Source organism: Dipteris shenzhenensis, chromosome 2 (assembly GCF_047967505.1).
Source record: "Dipteris shenzhenensis isolate YYH24624 ecotype China chromosome 2, Dip_SZ_1.0, whole genome shotgun sequence".
In the NCBI taxonomy this organism is placed as follows: Eukaryota; Viridiplantae; Streptophyta; class Polypodiopsida; order Gleicheniales; family Dipteridaceae; genus Dipteris; species Dipteris shenzhenensis.
The window spans coordinates 29803923-29824476 of NC_141597.1; the positions used below are offsets into that span (position 1 = coordinate 29803923).

Genomic DNA, 20554 nt, shown 5'->3' on the forward strand with positions numbered 1-20554 from the left:
CACCAAAAGTATCTCACTTGAACCTTGAAACCAAACTAGTTGAGAATATACAGCTTCAAGAAAGAAACATAACTATCATGTGCCAAAAAGTATACACAAAATATAGCTCAATCTATAAAGCAGCAACTGCTACACCTTCGACTTACCCATATCATAGCGTATCTTAATTGTAAATGGAAAGAGAGGGATTCACATGTATCAGTGATAGTGTAAGTCCCTTGTAGCACTAACCAATAATCACAAGAACATGTACCTTGAGAAAAAATGAACCGTGGTTCCATTTTTGTGTATTTGGATTCGATCACCATCAAACTTGCACTCTACTACAATCCTTTTGCCCCGAAGCTATAAAAGCGCATCCCAAAATAAAATTTAGTCACTTGAGTTGAACTAGTGAATGATATTGTGTAACAAATAATCAGAGAGTTGTGTTAGAATAAAACGTGCCTACACTACAAATATCAATACCTTGCGCCATGCTTCTTCAACATCAGCTACTCTTGCGGCTAATTGTGGTCTTACAGGCTTACCAACTTCAATGTCCTGTTTAATCAGCAAAAGGTCAAATTTAAGACAATATAACAAGATTTAGCTTAAATACACCACTTAATGGTCTTACGCACTCACCAACGTCAATCTCATGTTAAATTATCAAAAGGCTAAACTTAGGACAAGATGACAACACTAAGCTTAAATATACGAGTTCAAATCCAAATGATGCTTCATGAAACCAATAATTTTATCAGATACAAGACCAAAGGAAAAAATAAAGAAATTAGGCTTTTGTATACATCATAGGATAAATTTCTTGCAAAGCACATTGCGTATGTTTAAGCCTTCCTGCCGCTTGAGTAGAGTGGAAGACAAAGAGGGTGAAAGACACCCGAACTCAGCATAGTCATTCACCTTAGGGTTTATCGGTTTTGTTAGTAAAAGGTGATGGATCTTTGTATTTATGTATGGATCATATGAGCCTGAATTCAGTTATAAGTAAAGAAAAGTTTCCAATGCCTCATATGGACTAGCTCTTGAATGGACTTTACGGAGCTAAGTGGTTTTAAAATTTGATATTAGATCAATTTATCATCATGTTAGGTCTAGACTGGGGAGGATATGCCTAAAAAGCATCATTATGTTAGGTTCTTTAGATTAATTTATCATCATGTTAGGTTTAGACTGGAGGATATGCCTAAAAAGCAATGAAGGTGAAAGACAACTGAACTCAGCACAGTCATTCACCTTGTTTATGTATGGACCATATAAGCCTGAATTTTAGTCACAAGTAAAGAATAAGTTTCCAATGCCACATATGGACAAGCTCTTGGATAAACTTTAAGAGCTAAGTGGTTTTAGAAATTGATCTTAGGTCAATTAATCATCATGTTAGGTTTGGACTAAAGGATATGCCTAAAAAACATCATTATGTTATAATTGGAGGATTTTATCAGTATGGTTTAGACTAGAGGATAAGCCTAAAAAGCAATGATGGTCATTGGCTTTAGAACGCTCCAGCCACTTTCCTAAGCCTCCTGAATATTGTGCTAAGACCATACATTTTTAAATGGCATCCTGATCTCAAGAAAAAGACCACAGGACGCATTTGCAGTCCAAGTGCGAGTTCTCACCGAAAAGGTCAAGTGTATGTGTGTGTGCGGGTGTGTGGATGGCTGGGTGGGTGGGTGTGGTGCATGTGTGGAGAGAAGCTGATTGCAGCCTTCCCCTTTTTCTCTGTCTGCAGTGAACCTGCTCGCCCCTTCAGGCGTTTCTCAGCCCCTCGGGGTTTCGTCAGTGCAAGCTGCTGCTCCTAAGTTCGTCTCTGTTGCTGGGCATCTTTTTTCCCTTCACAAATCCTCTCTGCAGTCTTTTGGCCTGCATGGATGCTGTCTGCTGCTCCCATACAGTTTTGGAGCTCTCTCCTATTCGCCTTTTCTGTTCTTTTCCGTGAGTGGTTTTTACGGGGCTTTTTTCTCTGTTTTTGGTGACCAGACGAGATGCCTACAAGAATTCTCTTTTTCGTCTTATCCCCTACCTCGTGCCTTACAGTTTTCGGGTCCTCTAGCTTTCCCTTTTAGCTGTCTGTTCTCTGCCTTCTCTTTCATTCCCTTTTTGTTCCTCTTGTCTACTGTTCATAGCCTCTTTTTTTACAGCTGTATAGGTGTCTTTTCTGCCCTCGCTTTTTTGCGTTGCTGTTTGGTGTTTGCTTCAGCTTCTAGTCACTGCATATCGTCTGAATCCTCTTGCTCACCAAATGGAGACTTTGCAATATCATCCAGGAGATCTCAAGCGTCGTCAAGTCCTTTCTTCACGGGATCCTGAACACTGTTTCAATCCTGACCTGCAGTCTTTTGCATATACTTTACATGAGGGATTTTCTGAACTCAATAACGCTTGGCCTGAGGAGTCAGCTCCTGAATTTTGTGTTTCGGTTCTGGGCCACGTCCTCTATGCTCCTGTTATGAGTTTGGCTCAAAAGACAGTGGTTTTTATTTTCCTTGGAATAATGCCTGATGCAGCGGATGTTGCTCAATGGCTGAAATCTTTCTTGAAAGGATGCTATGTTGCGGGCTGCTATACTGCCAGAGGTTTCTATGAGGTTATTTTTACTGACGCTCAGTACAAATAACAGATTTTGGAAAAATCTCCTTTCTTTTTTGGGAACCAGCTAGTGCATCATGCATGTGTACCCATGGATGCCACGAAGGATTACCAGAGTCTTATTCGCAATTAATGTCCCGTGTGGGTGGAGGTGGTAGATTTGCATTCATATTGCAGGCCATCTTTACCGTATGTAGCTGAACTTCTGAAGCATTGCTCTCCTGGAAATGCCAATCGATTCTGTGTTCTTTGGGATACTGATAGACCCACCTTATGTTGCTTTGCAGGTGGAGATGCAGGGTATGCCTTCTCAGCAGGTGTTTTTTTAGTTGAAATGGGTAACTTTGCAGGTGCATGCTTTGAATGTGGCAAGTTCGGCTGAACTTTTATTGAAGCCTCTCCCTGCAGCTACAGCCCCTGATGAATCCTCTTTGCCCAGGCCCACTATCATGCAACGACCTCGTAATTCAAATGTTGTTACCCCACCTAAGATTAATGATAAGGGTAAAGCTAAAGTTGCTCCTCCTCCTTCTAAATCAGGGGATCAAAAAGTTGTGGGAGAGAAAGCTGCCTCTTCTAATTGGCAACAACCAAGAAAACATTTCAGCCAAGATCCATGGCTAGTAAAAGTTGGACGGAGACGGCTTCTACATCTAAGGATGTCCCTTTGTCTGCTGGTTTTGAGTTGGCAGCCTTTGGTCTGCAGTAGCTCGTTCTGATTCTTTGTTTTTATCTCATATGCAGCTGCTCCTTCGCAAGATAATCCAGTATCTACTTCGCCTGTTTCGAATGAAGAGCAGGGAAATGTTTATGAGGGAATACTGGCTCACCAACTCCTGGTGCAGCCATGCAAGTTGAATCTTGAAGTTTGAAGTTGGTTTATCTCATATTGTATATATGTATATAGTATATACCACTTAAGTGTTTCTCTTATAATGTTTAGGGCCTCTGTAACGTAAAATAAATGGAGGTTACTTTGGGATTACATCAATTCTCAGAAGCCACATATTGTCTGTTTGCAAGAACATAATCCGGTGTTGCCATGATCATTCATCATGATTTTCAGCCTCAATTGGAATATAATGATCCATGTGGGCGCTACATTATTGTCCGATGCACGATAAATGGAGATACTTTTCAGTTTGCGTCCGTCTATTCCTCTCATACATCTCTTGCCCGTGCTGAAATGTGGCGTCATTTGGGTGATTTTCATTGGTGTACCAATGCTTTTATATGTGGAGACTTTAATAACTCCCCTGCCACTACGGATTTAGGATTCATTATTACTCCTGAGAGGGTACAAATGGATCCAAAGAAAGTGGCTGCGATACTGACTTGGCCTATTTCTCAGAATTTGACCGCTTTGCGATCATTCTTGGGATTTGTCCAATTTTATCTAAGGCATATCAAAGAATACTGATCTGACCTCAGATAAAGTACCTTTTATATGGGGACAGAATCAACAAGAGAGTTTTAACACCATAAAACAAGCTGTGGTCTCAGGACCGGTGTTAAAAATAGTTGATCCCCAGAAACCGTTTTTCCTTGAAACTGATGCAAGTGGCATTGCGGTAGGAGCAGTTCTCCTCCAAGAGGGAAGGCCAGTAGCCTTTGAAAGCAAGAAGCTTTCTCCCTCTCAACGAAATTGGCCAACTCATGAATTAGAGTTGTATGCTATTATCCATGCTCTAAAAACATGGAGACATTATTTATATCGATCAAAGTTTTATGTTGATGTTGATCATGATACTCTGAAACATTTTTGTAAACAACCTGACTTGAGAGGCCGCCAAGCTATAAACTCATGCAGGAGTTTAACTTGACGATTCGGTACTGAAGAGGGAAGGATAATAAAGTTGCTGATGCGTTGTCACGCATTATGCATAATATGAGTTTCACAGTATTAGACAGTGCTCTAATGACCGAGATAAGAGAAACTCAAAAGGTGGACGAGTTCGCCCAGAGCCTTTGGCCTAAGGCTCATGTATTCAACCCGGGTAAAAGGGTGACTTGGCATCCAGAAAAGGCCAAACTTATGCAAGATATACCATAAGAGATGGTATGCTGAAAAGAAATGGCAAGGTAGTAGTACCTAGTGGGAATGAGCTCAGGCAGAGAGTCATTGAACAATGCCATGATAGCCCATGTGCGCGACATCCAGTAGTCGAGAAAACGTATGATCTCGTGAAGCGAGATTTCTTTTGGCCGAAAATCCAATGCTTCTATATATGGACCACCTTTTGGACACTGGCATGTTGCATGGATTGGAAATTCCAGGCCCCCGTAGCATGATCGCTCAAGCATATGATGATGATTCTTTCTTTACCCCGAAAATACTCAGAGCGATCCCTCTTTGATTATGCAGGCCCTTTTCACATATGGCTTAGCTGTTGGTTTTCATGTGAATTTTCAGAAATCCAAGCTATTGCCGTTGCATGCTAAAGACTGGCATAGTCTTTTATGGCCTAAGAAAATTGTTCCACCTTCTCAATTGATTCGACATCTTGGCTATCCTCTAGGTTGGGAACTCACTCATTCTCAACAAACTGATTGGGTGCTCACAAAGCTGAGGAAAAAACTTGAATATTGAAAGCTTGCAACTTGGCCATTACATATTTGCCCCTCATCATGTTTACTAAGGCAGATCTGGTTTCCTTGGCAGAAACTTCTACAGGGACTTCTGGAAGATGATGAAAAGCAATGTGGTTGTACCAGACTTCCAGAGCAAGAGTGTCCAGTGTGTGGTCAAATGAAATGTTTTTGGGGTCATATAAAGTCAAGTCATGAGAGTTTTTTTACATTTTCCTGAGTCAATGTGGTCTTGCATGTTTCAGGAATTTGATATGTTCTGATGTCCATGCCAAGGGGCTTTTCATGAGCATGTATGGGGGTGCATACAAGTCTTAATGTGCATGCTAATGTGTGTGAGAATTGAGTGACCAAAAAGTCCATAATGTGCCTTGGGGGGTATTTGCACCTTTTTTATGGAGAGTGGTGAATTTCACGTGATGACGTGGCTGTAATAAAAAGCATGCATGAGTGGTGGCTACGTGAGAAGGACAAAGGAGCTTCTGGATGAAGGAGGGAGAACGTGGAGATGCAACTCGTGGAGGGATGCTAAAAGAGGATCATGAGCTCGGTGAAAAGGGGCAAGAAGTGGCTGAGCCGAGGGAAAGCTCGCAGAAGGAAGGTGGTGATCTGAAAAGCTCTGAACGGGGAGAGTTGGGGGACGGAAGGAGGAGCCATGGGCTTGGAAGGAGAACTCGATGAGCAGGAAGACCACACGGGAGAGAGCTCTTGAGAGGCGACGCGATTGCAAGAGGGGAATTCTTCTGTCGAGAAAAAGGGTGGCCATACTGCGCACTGGAGGACATTGGGAGCTTTGTAGCTCTGTGAGCTGGGATACGTGTAGGTTGCTACTACATGAAGGTGGCTGGAGAGGTATCAAGAGAAGGATCAAGAGAAGGGTACATGAGTGAAGGAAGGCGTGAGCTTGCAAGTGGGATTGACTTCACGTGGAAGTGAAGGGACAGTCGCAGACGAGGAAGTGAGTGGGAGGTTTGGAAGGTGGAAAAGGGAGACCGCGGAAAGATAACGGGTACGCTGGGAGGAAGGAATCGAGGGAGAAGGAACCGCGCAAGAGAGGCTCACAGTGGATGGGAGGTTGTGTGAGCGAGGAGCTGAAACCAGTGCTTGTAGGCCATCATGTGTGACAAAGGTAACTTAGTGAGCCAAGAAGGCTGCGTGTGAACTTGAAGACGGGAGCAAGCTAAAAGACCAGAAGAAGGGGGTTGCCTTGGATGGAAGCTGAGTTGAGGAGGCGTGTGAGCTCGTAGGAGGGGCAGAGGTCAAGGAGCTTAGTGGGTGGAGATCTCAAAAGAGAACACAGGAGCTTGGTGAGCAAGGAAGGAGCCTTGTGAGCTCGTAGGAGGGCCACGTGAAGAGGAGGACCACAAGCGGGAATTACAAAAGGATGGCCATGCCTTTAATAACATCCAGATCCGGCTTGGAGATGGAGAAGCTTTTCCTGAAAGGAAGAGAGAAACTCAAGAGTTGGAGACACTTTCAATTGGGGCGGCTTTAGTGGATCTAAATACCCCATTAGAAGAGGAGAAAGATTTTGTGTCAATATCAATGAGATATTTTTGTGGATTCTCACACCTTTGGAGATTATATATATATATAAACAATAAACAGTGTTCAAAGGGTTTGATAGTGTCACAAGAGAAAAGTTCTATAGGGCCTGACAATTTTCCAAAGTAATGTAGCTTAAAAAAGAATTGTACATTTGGAAGTGGTACATTGGAAGGGCATCTACTGAGCATTGTATTTGGTAAGGATGTACATGAAGGAATTTTATACTCTGAGTGGGTTCATCTGTCTTTGCCTCCAGTAGGACCTTTTCTGGATGATGTGTTTTGCTTGAAGCTTGTCTGGGATGAAGACTTCCCGGGTTGAGGGAGCCTACGGTGTCTGGTGTTTGGGGTAGGGGTGAATATATGGAAGAGGTTGCAGTAGTTATAAAGGCAGTGTAATGCTCTATCTTTTATGCAATCAACATATCATGGCAGCCCATGGTTGTGACCCTTGCAAAAATTGCAGCATCATATTGCCCTTGTGAGCCAGAATGTGCACATGAAGGTTCACAATATTGAGGCCTTGATGCATCTTAGGTGAACACAGATGCTGCATAGAAAGCAAACGCAAACTCTTCTTGCCATGTTTGGAGCGCCAAAAAGTCTCCATAGCCATGGACATGAAAACTGTCAAATCCCCTTTGCTGAACATAATCAAAGGCAGATAAAACTGTATATATGCCATCAAAATAGATTGCCCAATACAAAGCCTGACATGCAAGGGCCAAGTAGCAAGCTTCCAGTATTCCAGCTTCTTTTTAATTTTTCAAGAACCCAATGAACTTGTTGACGACGCGTGATCATCCAACCAAGAGGGTAACCAAGATGACGGATCAAATGAGTAGGTTGGATAATATCACCCGGCCATAAAAGAGAATGCCAATCTTTAGAAAGTAGAGGCAAGAGCTTGTACTTCTGAAAATTCACATGAAGACCAGCAGCTAAACCATAAAGAGAGAGAGCATGCATCAAAGAAGAGAGATCCTGCTGCATTTTCCGAGGAGTAAAAAAAGGAATCATCAGCATATGCCTTAGCAATCATAGTACCACTCCCTAGAATTTCTAATCCATGAAGCATGTCCATGGCAACCAAATGATCCATATATTGCAGCATAGGATGGGTGGCAATGGCATAAAGCAAGGCGCTAAGTGGACAGCCCTGCCAAACCGAACACAAGCTTCAGAAAGATCCCCAGAGAATATACAAGCCGCCTGGCTGTCACTATAAAGCCAATAAATAATGTGTTGCAATTTTGCACCAAAACCCAATGCTCGCATAGTCTGAGCAATAAAATCCCACCCAACACACACACACACATATATATATGTACAATATGTAATGTTGAGCTCCCCATTCAGGGGAAGCTTCTCTGTAATATAAAGCATCAAAATTTTCACCATTAAAAGAAGTGTGTGTGTACATACATACATACACACACACACTTTTTTGGTGAAACCACTGTATTTATATCAAGGAAAAGTTTTTAAAATGAGAATAGTCTAAAGAAAAGACTATTCTGAAAAATCAAAAGCAGTGGGAAAACACCTCCAAAGATGATACATCCAAGTCATCATGATGACAAACATCATACAAAGATTGCCGTAACGATGCTCTAAAAAACTCATAAGGTTGGAGCAATGGCTGCCCCAAGACCACTTGATTTCTCTGCTTCCAAATGGTTCATAATGTTGTTTCTGTACACACACACACACACACGCACACACGCATATATATACATACACACACACACACAAAGACTTTTTCTTTGGAGATGTATGATAGGCACATTGTCAGTGGGGGTCACACTTGCTAAACGTCGCATTGCACCATCCACATGTTTAAGATGTCAGGCTCCTTCAGAGACTGTTCTTCATTTGCTTTGGCACTACCCGTGTTCTAGGATCCTCCTCAGGAGAATTTCATATCATCTTTGGCTCCGTTTCCCGAGTCACAGATTTGGGAAACATTTCTGGCTCTTTGGTAGATTTATGAGGTCTTTGTCTCCATACTCACTATTTCTCTCTTGGGTGAGATATTGGGCTCTTTGGACAATCTGGAGTGAGCACAATTTGGCATACTTGGGTCGGCAGATTCACAAGTCATATGAATCTTTCCGAGCCTCATTGCGGCAATCCTTATATGATGCCTGCCATGAGGGTGATATGGATGCTTCTTGCATAGAGCTTTTCTCTTTGGTTTTCTGATCTTTGGGATACTCTCCATTTCGGAGACCTCCCATCATGTAAATTCATGAGCATATAAATATACTGCACTGGATGTTACCAAAAAAAAAAAAGGGGTGTGCGTGCATTTTATACTTCCATAACATCCCGAGATTCTTCCGCCACCATGAGAGGGGCTTCCTTATATGCCACAAAGAATTAGCATATTGCTGAATCCATGGAGCAGGCTGAAGAAGCCTGTAGGCTTTGATGGAGGTTAAGGCAGGAAGAGGGACAGGATGAGTGCATGTAGCAGAGGGTTGCAATTGCCAATCCATGAGCCTGTCTGTGTCAGCCACAGGAGGAACAGGTAGAAAAGGATGTAACAAATCAGCATTTTCTTCCATATAGACCTATGATGCATTCCCAATGCATAGGAAGCAGTGGCCTGAGGAAAAGATAAAACATAGCCCTGATCATCTACCACATCATGTATGTATCTAATTCCCAATTTCATGAGATTGTATGCCCGAACAGGTTCCTGTAAAGCGAGTGGAATGTCAAAGATGGCACTCCAATGAATACTTTCTTTCCTCATTGAGTTTGTCCCCAAGCAATTATCAAGAGCCCATTTGACCTTAGAAAGTTGTTTCCGATCAAGTATCAGAGCAGTTGAGAAAGGACAGCCAGGTATCTTCCCTACAAATCTCCCAATGACAACCTCCCAATAATCAGTAGTCCAATGACCATAAGCACAAGTCCTCATGTTGACACACATGGATGCTAGCATACAAGTCCAAGGCTGTTGTTGGCGGAAAAAAGTATGCAGCATAGTCGCCTTCCTTGCAAGTACATGATATCTTATATTGAGGACATTAAGTCCACCATGCATCCTAGGAGAGCACACCATTTCCATCTTCATCAGTCTCAATGCTTTCACAGCAGTTTTTATTTTCCATAACATCTCCATAGCTTGAGATATAAAGGCTGAAATATCCCTGAAGGACCAATGCAGCAAAGGCAAATAGAACGACATAGGACATTACAATGGACTGTACTATTCTGAGCCTGACATGAAGAGGCCAAGTAGAGATCTTCTAGAATTCCAGTTTATGTTGAAGTCTTTGGAAGATCCATTTTAGCTGCTGCTTCCTGGTGATATGCCATCCTATGGGATATCACCACACACACACACACGTGTGTGTGTGTGTGTGTGTGTGTGTAGACACACTTGTTTTTATGGTCAAATTTTTTATGCCTTATATTACAGAGAAACTTCCCTTGAATGGGGAGCTCAACATTACATCAGCAGAAGATCTCAGTATATGACAAGTATACATTGTAGTCTATATAATGAGTTTGCAGACAATCAAAGAAAGATTGCTACAGAGAAAACCGGAAAAAGGGGAAAGTAGAAAAAGTAGGATCCCAAAGACTATGATTTCGATCCTTCCATAAAGTCCAGAGTGCCCAGTAACGAACCCAAGTACACACACTTTTTTTTTTTTTGGTAAAACCAAGATACTTATATTATAAAACATTCATTTACATCCAGGCCGTGCTCAAAATAGAGCTACAGCCCTATCCATCAGAAACAGTAAAAGAAAAGTTGAATACAAGAAACATCCAAATCTTCCTCATGTAAGGCATCATATAAAGACTGCCTTAATGAGGCTCTGAAAAACTCATAAGGATGCTGAAGAGGAGAATTCAGATATGCTTGGATGCGCTGCAGCCAGAGGGTCCATAAGGCCCAGTATCTGATCCAGTGGAAGAAGAGAGAATACTGTGACAAAGAAGCTGATAGTTTGCCATACATCCAGAAAAACCTGTAGAATCTGTGTCCTGGAAATCTGAGAGATAAAAAATAGGAGATTCTATCTAGAAGGTCTCTGGAATATGAACAAAACCACAATAGATGCGGAATACTCTCCGAAGCAAGGTGACATCTTGGACAAAGAGGTGAAGCTATTCTTCGTTTAGCCAATTTCACTCCCACTGGGAGAATACCAACAATACATCTCCATAAGAATAGTCTTTGCTTCAATGGCATTTTCAACTTCCATATCATTTGCAATCTTCCTTTCCACCAGGCTGATGATTTGTTCAGATGCCATAAAGAATTAGCATGATGGGCAATCCAAGGAGGAGGTAAAATTAATCTATAAGCCTGTATAGATGTCAATGACTGCAAAGGCTTAGAAGAAATGCTTGAACTTGAAGACTGAAGGTGCCAATCTTGAAGCCTGTCACTGCCATTCAATGTCGGAATCGGAACCAGAGGAAGTAGGAGATCAGCAATAGCTTTCCAAATAGGTCTATGATGCATTGCCAGGTTGTATTGTCTACATGCTGCTGGAAAAAGGAGAAGATTTCCTTGCATATCTACAACATCATCAATGAACCGAATACCCATTTTCATAAGATTGTAAGCTCTGATGGGTTGTTGAACAGCAAGGGGAGAGGAAAACACAGCACTCCAATGAATACTCTCCAATCTGAGTGATGATGCTAGAGAAGCAGGATGAGGAGACCATTTGATGTGAGAGAGTACTTGCTTCCAATCCTGAATCAAGGAATTAGAAAATGGACAAGCAGGGATTTTACCTTGAAATTTTCCAAGTACTACTTCCGATGGATCTACTATCCAATGTCCATAAGCTTGTGTGCGCATCTGACCACACAAAATTGCTAGCATAATAGACCAAGGCTGCTCTTGTTGAAAGAATGTTTTGAGCATAGTGATCTTTCTTGCCAACACATGATATTTGATGTTTATTATATTCAAACCACCATGCATTCTGGGTGAGCAAAGCAAGTCCATTTTGAGCAACCGTAAAGCTTTTTTATGAAGCTTGGTTTTCCAAAAAATCTCCATGGCTTGAGACATAAAGGATGAGAGATCTCGAGATGACCAATGTAATAGAGGAAGGTGGAACTGGACATAAGCTAGAACAATAGACTGGACAATTCGAAGCCGTACATGCAGAGGCCATGTGGAAATCTTCCAATATTGTAATTTGTCCTGAATTTTGTTGAACACCCATAACATTTGTTGCTTATTACTGATTTTCCAGCCAATAGGATAACCCAAATGTAACTATATTTTCCGGTTGAATAATCTGGCCTGGCCACAGAATAGCATGCCAATCACAAAGCTTGAGAGGCATGAGTTTTGATTTCTGAAAATTAATTTTAAGACCAGCTGCCAACCCAAAATCTGAAAGGGTATCCATCAATAGGCGAATCTCCAATGGACTGTTCTTTAGCATGAAGAATGAGTCGTCTGCATAGGCCTGCGCTATGAAGGGTCGTGAACCAGAAATCTGAAGCCCCTCTAGCTGTCCAGTATCAACCATGTGATCCATATAAAGAAGCAATGGATGTGAAGCAATGGCATAAAGCAAGGCACTGAGAGGACATCCTTGTCGAACCGAACGTTCAAGAGTCCAAGACTCAGACAAATGTTTCCCTATAAAGCATTGTGCAGTAGAATTTGAATAAAGCCAATATATGACATTAGATAGCTTTGGCCCAAAACCAAGTTTTTGCATGATTTGAGAGATATAATCCCACTGTACTGTATCAAACGCCTTTGCCACATCCACCTGCATGACCAACACATCTTGATCTGAATATTTAGCATATTCCATTGCAATAAGAGTGTTAGTGATATTGTCATGTATATGCCGTCTTGGAACAAAACCATATTGCCTGGGATGAAGTCCATCATGAAGGATATCCTTTATCCGATGTACTAACATTTTGGCAATCAGTTTGTATATCACCGGCATCAAAGTAATTGGTCTCCAGTCATCCATAGTCTCACAAAGAATCTTTTTGGGCACAAGCCTCACCAGACCATGCTTCCAAGCTGAGGGAAGATGTTGGTGCTGCCATGCTGCATTAATAAACTGCAGAATTGGACCCTTCATTTCTGGCCAAAAGGCTTCGAAAAATTCAACCGTCAGACCATCCCAGCCAGGGGATTTATGTTTACCCAAATGCTTAAGGGCTTCCTCCAGTTCATCATCTGAAAAAGACATTTCCAGCATTAAGGCTTTTTGCGAGGAGACAATGGGAGAAACAAGCTCAGTAAATCTGTTACGAGCCAATGCAACCTGAGGTGCAGAGGAAGAAGGCTGAGAATAAAGGAGCTGAAAGTGATCCAGACATTGTTTTTCAAGCTGAGAGAGAGATTGGGTCCAGAGACCATCTGATTTCCTTACCCTCATGATAGATTGGCTTTGCCTATGTGCATGTAAGTTCCGGAAAAAAGATTTAGAGGAACAGCCCTTATCTAGCATGGGTTTAACTCTGGCCCTAATCTGCCATTTAGACAGCTTGCGTTTGTCATTGGCATCAATTATAGAGGAAGCACAAGATAATAAATGCTGTTCAGAATCAGATAGAGATCTTTGATGACTAATCTATACAAGATACTGCTTGTATGATTTTGCCCACTGGATATGCTGTCTGGTTTCTGCCAAGTACCATCTTCCATATTCCTTGATGACATTTTGAATACGATTTATGAAAGAGATCCAAGCAAATTCCAGATCCTCCTGAGCATGGGATAGCAATGGCCTGCAAGCCAGTCTGATCATATGCTGAAATTTTTCATGAGAAAGATAGAATTGATTAACCTGTAAATTTCTGACTGAGGAGAGCTGCAAGTCATCCAGAGGCATACCAAAAGAAAGGGTGAGCCAAAGTGGAGTGTGATCAGATAGTTGTTGTGAATAATCAGTCCACATCTGACATGTATATTCATCATATTGCTAAGCATGAATGAGATAAAATCTATCAAGCCTGGCCCAATAATCTGTGAAAGCATTATGATGATATGTAAATCCCATCACTGAAGGATGAGTTGCTGTCCATAAATCTGCAAATCGAAGTGATGATGTCATGTGTTCCCAATGCTGGATTTCAGAGGGCAGCATATGTGATTTATGCGTGGTATTGTCCTTCCAGTGAGGAGAATTGTTGAAATCACCACAAAGTAGAGCATTAGAGGACCAAGGATATTGCTTTATGGAGTTCCACATTTGAGCTCTGGAAGCTGAATTTTAAGAGGCATACAAAGATCCTATTTCAAAAATCTCTCCATTGATCATACATTGAATAATCATCCATCGTCCACCTAGATCATTATATGCTATCAAGGGTTGCAGATCATGTCTGGCTAAAATGCACAGCCCAGAGAATTGTTCCGATCCTGAATAGAATATATCATATCCTGAAAAAAACCCATGCTGTCCAGCAAAAAAATGCTGATTATGCTCTTGGAGACATACAACATCCGGATGAGTTGTATTTATATAATGCCAGAGAAGCCTCCATTTATTCTGGTTGCAGAGGCCCTGTATATTATAGGAAAAACATTTAAGAGAAACACTCATGAAAATATATACAAGAGAATGATCGGTCCTCCAAAAGAGCGGGAGGCCTCAAGCCTCTGCCATTGCCACAGGGTCTTGCTGACCCTCAGCTTCCAATTCCCTGATAATATCATCTTCTTCACAAAGGGGAAGACCCTTCTTGACTGCATTGACCCAAGCCTTTGTGATGGGGCTGCTTGAAGAGGTAGAAGATTGACCTGGAGAAGGAGCAGAGGCATCCCAATTACGAGATTGGAGAGGTCTTTGTTTGAGAGGCACCGTCTTCTTTGCAGTCTGCCATCCTTCATGAGAAGGTGAAATATTTTCTCCTAACTTGCTTTTACCTTTATCCTTATTTTGAGCTGAATTGGCCTGACTCCCTGTATGAACTGAAGGCTTTGGTCCTTTAGCTTCAATCTTTTCCACATATGTCTTCTGACCTCCTTTATTAGATGGCAGAGGAATAGCAGCTGGAGGAGGTGGATGAAGGATAGAAGGACACTCCGAAGCAAGATGCCCAAATTTGTGACAAGAAAAACAAGCTCCAGCAAAAATGCCCCATTTTAAGGTGAAATATTTCTTGCCCAAATTAACACCCTCAATCTCAACTGCAATAGAAGAAGGGATCGGTCTATCAGTATCCCATAATATGCAAAAACGATTTTTATTACCTGTTGGACAAGGGGGACAGATCACTTGCCCCAATGTCATAGCTAAACCTGGAAGCTCTATTCTCATATAATCTGGAAAATCAACCACTTCAACCCATACAGGGCAATGATGCTTGATGAGGTTCTGATAGTCCTTATTGGGGGACCAGGGCATGATATGCACCATCTGGCGACCAAAAAATAACGGAGACATTTCCAGCATCTTTTGTTTTGTCAAAGCATCCAAAAGATGAACTTCATAAAATCCTCGGGAGGCAAAATAGACTCCTTCTATAAAGCATCCACCTAGGAGAGAATTCACCCATTGTCCCACATCATTAGCAGAGGGAATTTTGCCTGGGAAAAAGATGATAACTGCAGTTTGAGAGAGCTTCTTCAAAGGTTGCACAAGAGATGGCAGCTTCATTTTGTAAGTGAGTTCCGGAGCAGGTTGAATCCATTCCCTTCTGCTTTGTTGAAAATCATCATTCAGCATATCAAACACATAAGAAGCATCTTCAGAAGAAGGAGCTATGGGAGAAGAGGCTTCCCTTGATTGTCTTTTGGGTTCAGGAGAGAGGGCTCTCTTGACATAGTACTTATTTGCTTCTGCCATGGAGGCTAAGGGATTTAACAGATATCAAACAGGGAGATTCGGACAGGGACGAAGAAAGGCTCGCAGGCTGTACGGACGAGGCTGTACGGACGCTGGGATGAAGCACTGTACGGTCAGATATGGGAGATTACAGGAAAGGACTGAGAAACTGTACGGGATCACCGACGGGCTGTACGGGACAACGGACAGTCTGTACAGAAGAGTTGAAGGACTGTACGGAATAATTAAAGGGGAAAATACGAACGGACTGTATGGGCTTTGGGAAGGAAGACTGCAGGTAAGAAGTGACGAGCAGGGTCGAACGGAGCAGCGATGGAAAGGTAAGCAACGACGGCCGTACGATGGTACAGACGAAGCGACGGGCGCCAAACTCTGATGGACGACGATGAACGACGCTCACCGTACGTCCGTCTCTCACCCTCTCTCACACACACGCTCAGCGTACGTCCGTCGCACACCCTCTCTCACACACACGCTCACCCAAGTACACACACACACATACATATATACCCACATGTATACATACACATACATACATACAAAGAGAGAGAAAGAAAGAAAGAAAGAAATTTTATTAAAGGTCCACGGAAGGCCATACGTGGCCTATGGGACACAAAATCATCCGAAAGGAAAATACATCATCAACGATGCGCCAACTAGGTGGCCTCATCGTAATACCGCTAAGATGCCAAAAATGGCTACAAAAATCCTAGATACAAAATGAAATGAAATAGAGTACCAAAATGCCTAGATACAAAATGTAAAATATGAAATATGAGAAACATCGTCTTCCCTAAGGGGTCTGTGATCCAAAGAAATGATGGAGAGAGAGAGAGAGAGAGAGACACACACACACACAGAGGTTATCCAGATCGTCTCTACAATATTTTATGCATTGTTTCTTTTTATATCACATAATACACAATTGTATGAAAATCTCAATCAGACCAATGTGCAAAAACCAAAAAGGTCACCGTTGTCAAACAATAACCCCTAAAAGCTTCATACACAATTGAGATCAAGAAAACTCTTTGCAGCACAAAGTCAAGCAATAACCTTCATTTCAAAGCTATTTAAGCACACAACAACATACCTTTCTTTTATATCTTTGACTTCTATCTTTCAGCTTTTCACAGACTAGTTTTAAATCACATGTCACATTAAACAGGTCCTCTGCATCAGGATGAAATTCACGAAAAATTGTTTTCTCACTAAGCCCTAACTTTGGTTCTGCCAAAAGACAACAGAAAGAAAACCTTATGAATGTTAGCAAAATTGTTACCACAGCTGCAAAATGCTGTCTAATATAAATTACAAAAACAAATCCATAGATTGTATCACCTATCACCTTTCAGAATGACAATAATAATCCATTTTATTTCTTGGGCGTTTGTTCTGGTTATCATCTCCCCAAGAATAGACGATTTGTCCTCTCTGCCCATAAGAAAAACTCATTACATGTTAATGAGTGTAGTCCAAAACTTCTTCTGTTGCATGTATGCAAGTTCATGCTGCACACACTCTGCAACCTGAAAGCTCACCTGCTTTCAGCTGAAGCCAATCGATCAAGATAGTTGTTCACATCTCTGATCTTCAAACCACCTGATGACGTACTTTGTCTCCTGAATAAGACCTAGATGACACATTGATCAAAAAGTTATCCCCAGCCTGACCTTTTGGAGCAATAAACTGAAGCACATGAGCTCAAACGTTGCATTCGAGAAAAATCTTAACACAACTTTATATAGGACTATGCAACATGATCAAGGAGTGATTGACCTGTGACAAATCATCGGTGTGGAAAAACGCCCTACGCTACTTACAAGTCTATACTAAAGCACTCCTCTAGTGAGGAAATGCTAATACAAGTCAAACTTCATCAAGCTTTCTCAGGATGGTCAAGGTTTACCACGATGTTCCTTAAGGTGGATGGATGTAATGATCTAATTAGGGAGATTAAGGTATTGACTGTTAACTTTTGAAAAGAGTGTCCAGAAAGGACAAAAGTCCCTCCTCTAGTGGAGGAATCAAGTTGTGCAAATTTAGGGGAAAGCAACCAAGCCAATCAAAAGCATGAGGGCTCTCACAAAAGAAGGCTGATCCCCTGAGGCAGTCTTAATCTATCACTCTTGCCCTAATTGCTCTGTCAGTCCGCACGCCTATTACTGGCTACAATACTCCATCATACTACAGTTGCCTGTCCATGCTCTTCCAAAGCCTTGTTGCTGCAGCATAGCAAGTCCAGCCAGCAAACACAAGTTATCAGCCACGTTATAGATCACCCACCCAAAAAGACGCCCTGCTGCAGCCACCTACCCCTCTGCAAACTATGAACCCTCTTTTTCTGCTGAGAATTGCAACTTCTCTGCATAGCTGCAGTGTCCTTTTTGCTGCCTCCTATTGCAGACAAAGGGATCGGTTAGAAAGGGAGGGACTTGTTGGTCCAATTTAATGAGGTCTGTTGTGGATCTCAAAGCAGTGTTGAGACAGCCAAAAGAAGGTAAGCTTTAAGGGTGGGTGAGCAAGCACTCGTCGAGACCGTTCACGGATGTAGTGCTCCACTCTGCGTGAAGTGTCATTTTCTCCCCCAAAAGAGATAACTTCTATGAAGTACAACCACAATACAGAAATCCAAGATAAACTCCTATGAGAACCTCATACAAGAATCATACAAAAAAGAAACGAGGTTGTCACAACAAATCTGGAGAGTGGAAGTCACAAAAAAGGCCTGTGGTAGTATGCGTGAAGAGCAAACCGTGGTTCCATTACCTCATAAAGATGCCCTTTGGGACAATTTGTCTTCTTCATTCCCTGGTACCACAGTTTACGTACACATACCCTTTCATCTAATGGTGGTAGTTTTGTTCTGCTTAGAGTCCCTCAAGATGGGTGGCTTTAGTTCTCTTGGATGTTCAAGTTCCAAAAGTTCACTTGGTGGTTTTGGACCGAAATTCACTACTGTCGTGGGTCTCATTGGAGATCCTATCTAGGGGCACAGTGCTTCAATGTGTAGAGGTGGCAGGGCGTCTAAGGCAATGTCATTATTGTAGGGAGCTTGGCCATTAGTCCAAGACATGCCCAAAGTTCGTGGGACGTACTGTGAGGAGACACACAAGCCACAACGGAGGCCACTCAATAGCCCCCATCCTTGTAGGGCACAACCGCCACGGAATGATCTCTATACCGACACAATGTTAGAAATATTTATATTTCTAAGGCAAGGACCAATGTTATGTTAAGGGGCTAGAGGCACTTTTTTCCTTTATTAAGGATTTTTACTCCTAACCTCAATTACAGGTTGAGTTTGTTGGCAAGTTAGCACCACACATCTTTTGACCCCAATTAGGGTTCATTCTAAGGTTGTGGCTCTATGATTACCGTAGCTTTGTAGTTCAATTGTGTTGCTGCAATTCCAGCTTGCTTCAGCTCTATTCTCTCGTGTTCTCTTGCTTCCATTTCCAACATTTGGTATTAGAGCACGTTGCCCCCACTCCCACACCACTCCCGTGTCTCCCCTGCCCCTGTGCTTCAATTTTGTCGCGAAAGACTTCACTTTTGTCACAAAAAACTTGGCCAACACAGCTCATTTTTGCTGGCAGCCACCTCCTACACGGTCCTCTTGCTTGGGCCCACATATGGAGAAGTTCTACTGCTATTCTAGACTTGGGCAACCAGTTTTTGAAGTTCTTTTTTGCTAATTACGTCCTGCTTTGGACCAGCCACCACCTCTTACAGGGTCATGGTTGTTAAGACACCAGTGTCTATGATAAGACACTTAAGACACGTGTCTTACCTTAAGACACATCTAGACACCCTTGAAATTTTATAAAACTTGATAGCCCTAAACTTTTGTATTTTGGCACTTTGGCACTTTGGACTTTGGACATTACAATTCAGCACTTTGGACTTTGCAAATTTGCCATCCATCACTGATCTTGACAGTGGAGTCAAGGTCAATAGTGGCGGTATCAATGGTCACTTTGGAGCTAAGTATTGGCAATGACCTAGTAAATTCAGATTAGGATGAGAATATCATTCCGGGCCCAAGACAAGGGCCCAAGACAAGGGGCTGACAAGTCGGCTGATGTGGGGCGTGGTTGGGCTGGTCCAAGCGGCTGGCTTTTACAGGGAAATGGGCTGAGCCCCAGTCAGCTATCCAGTCCGCCCTTGTAGGGCTGGCTGGTCCGTTTTTTGAAGGGCCCTGGGGCCTATATAAGAGGAGCCATTTGGCGGTGGGGTGGGGTGTACTTAGGGTTTAAGAAGTTTCCACATGGTCAGCATGATGGCTGCCATGTGAGCAGTAGTCAGACAAAGCAAAAGAGAATTGAGAGAGTATCTGGCAATGGGGAGCCTCCATTGAGGGCAGATCTGGTAGAACAATGTCCAGAGGCTGTCCACGGATGGAGAGGGTCAGATTGTGCAGGGCATTCAGCAAGTAATGGCTGTGATGATGCAGGGACGACGTCAGCCCTGTAGCGAAGGGTACAGGAGCAGGTACAGGCCTGTCTGAAGGAGATCCGGGGCCTGGAACAGGGCTGGACAGATGCGGAATCAGCAGGGCAGGATGGCGCATCATATCGCAGCTGTTTGGAGATCATCCCGGGCCCACATCCCGGGCCCAAGGCAAGGGCTGGAGCTGCCCGAGGCAATGGGCTGACAAGTCAGCTGATGTGGGGCCTGGTTGGACTGGTCCAAGCCAGCCAACCAGGCTGGCTTTTGCATAGAAAGGGGCTGAGCCCCATCAGCTATCCAATCTGCCCTGGTAGGGCTGGCTGGTCGGTTTTTTGAAAGGCCCTTGGGGCCTATATAAGAGGAGCCATTTGGGCTCATAACTTATCACCTGGAGCAGCAGATAGCAACCTGCAAGGAGCAGCAGACCAGCCTCATCTGGACCTAGGAGAGAAGAGTGTTGGAGGGCTGCAGACTAAGCTTGGAGAAGCTGCCCACCTACACTGACTACCCGGGCAGTAAGGTGGAAGGATCACTCGACAGAGAGTGTACATAAGCTCA

At 42.8% G+C, this 20554-nt stretch overlaps 1 protein-coding gene and 1 pseudogene across 1 annotated transcript in view; both read right to left on the reverse strand.

The window, feature by feature from the left end:
• ATLIG4 (DNA ligase IV) overlaps positions 1-20554 on the reverse strand; it is a 205995-nt gene that overhangs the window by 179849 nt on the left and 5592 nt on the right. The window contains exons 2-6 of the mRNA XM_087387540.1: positions 17086-17177; positions 16893-16978; positions 16638-16774; positions 469-543; positions 254-345 (exon numbers count right to left, since the gene is read on the reverse strand). Of these exons, the coding sequence (XP_087243666.1) occupies positions 254-345; positions 469-543; positions 16638-16774; positions 16893-16978; positions 17086-17177 (482 nt within the window). The remainder of the gene's footprint in view (positions 1-253; positions 346-468; positions 544-16637; positions 16775-16892; positions 16979-17085; positions 17178-20554) is intronic.
• LOC147904599 (uncharacterized) lies at positions 7265-15444 on the reverse strand (annotated as a pseudogene).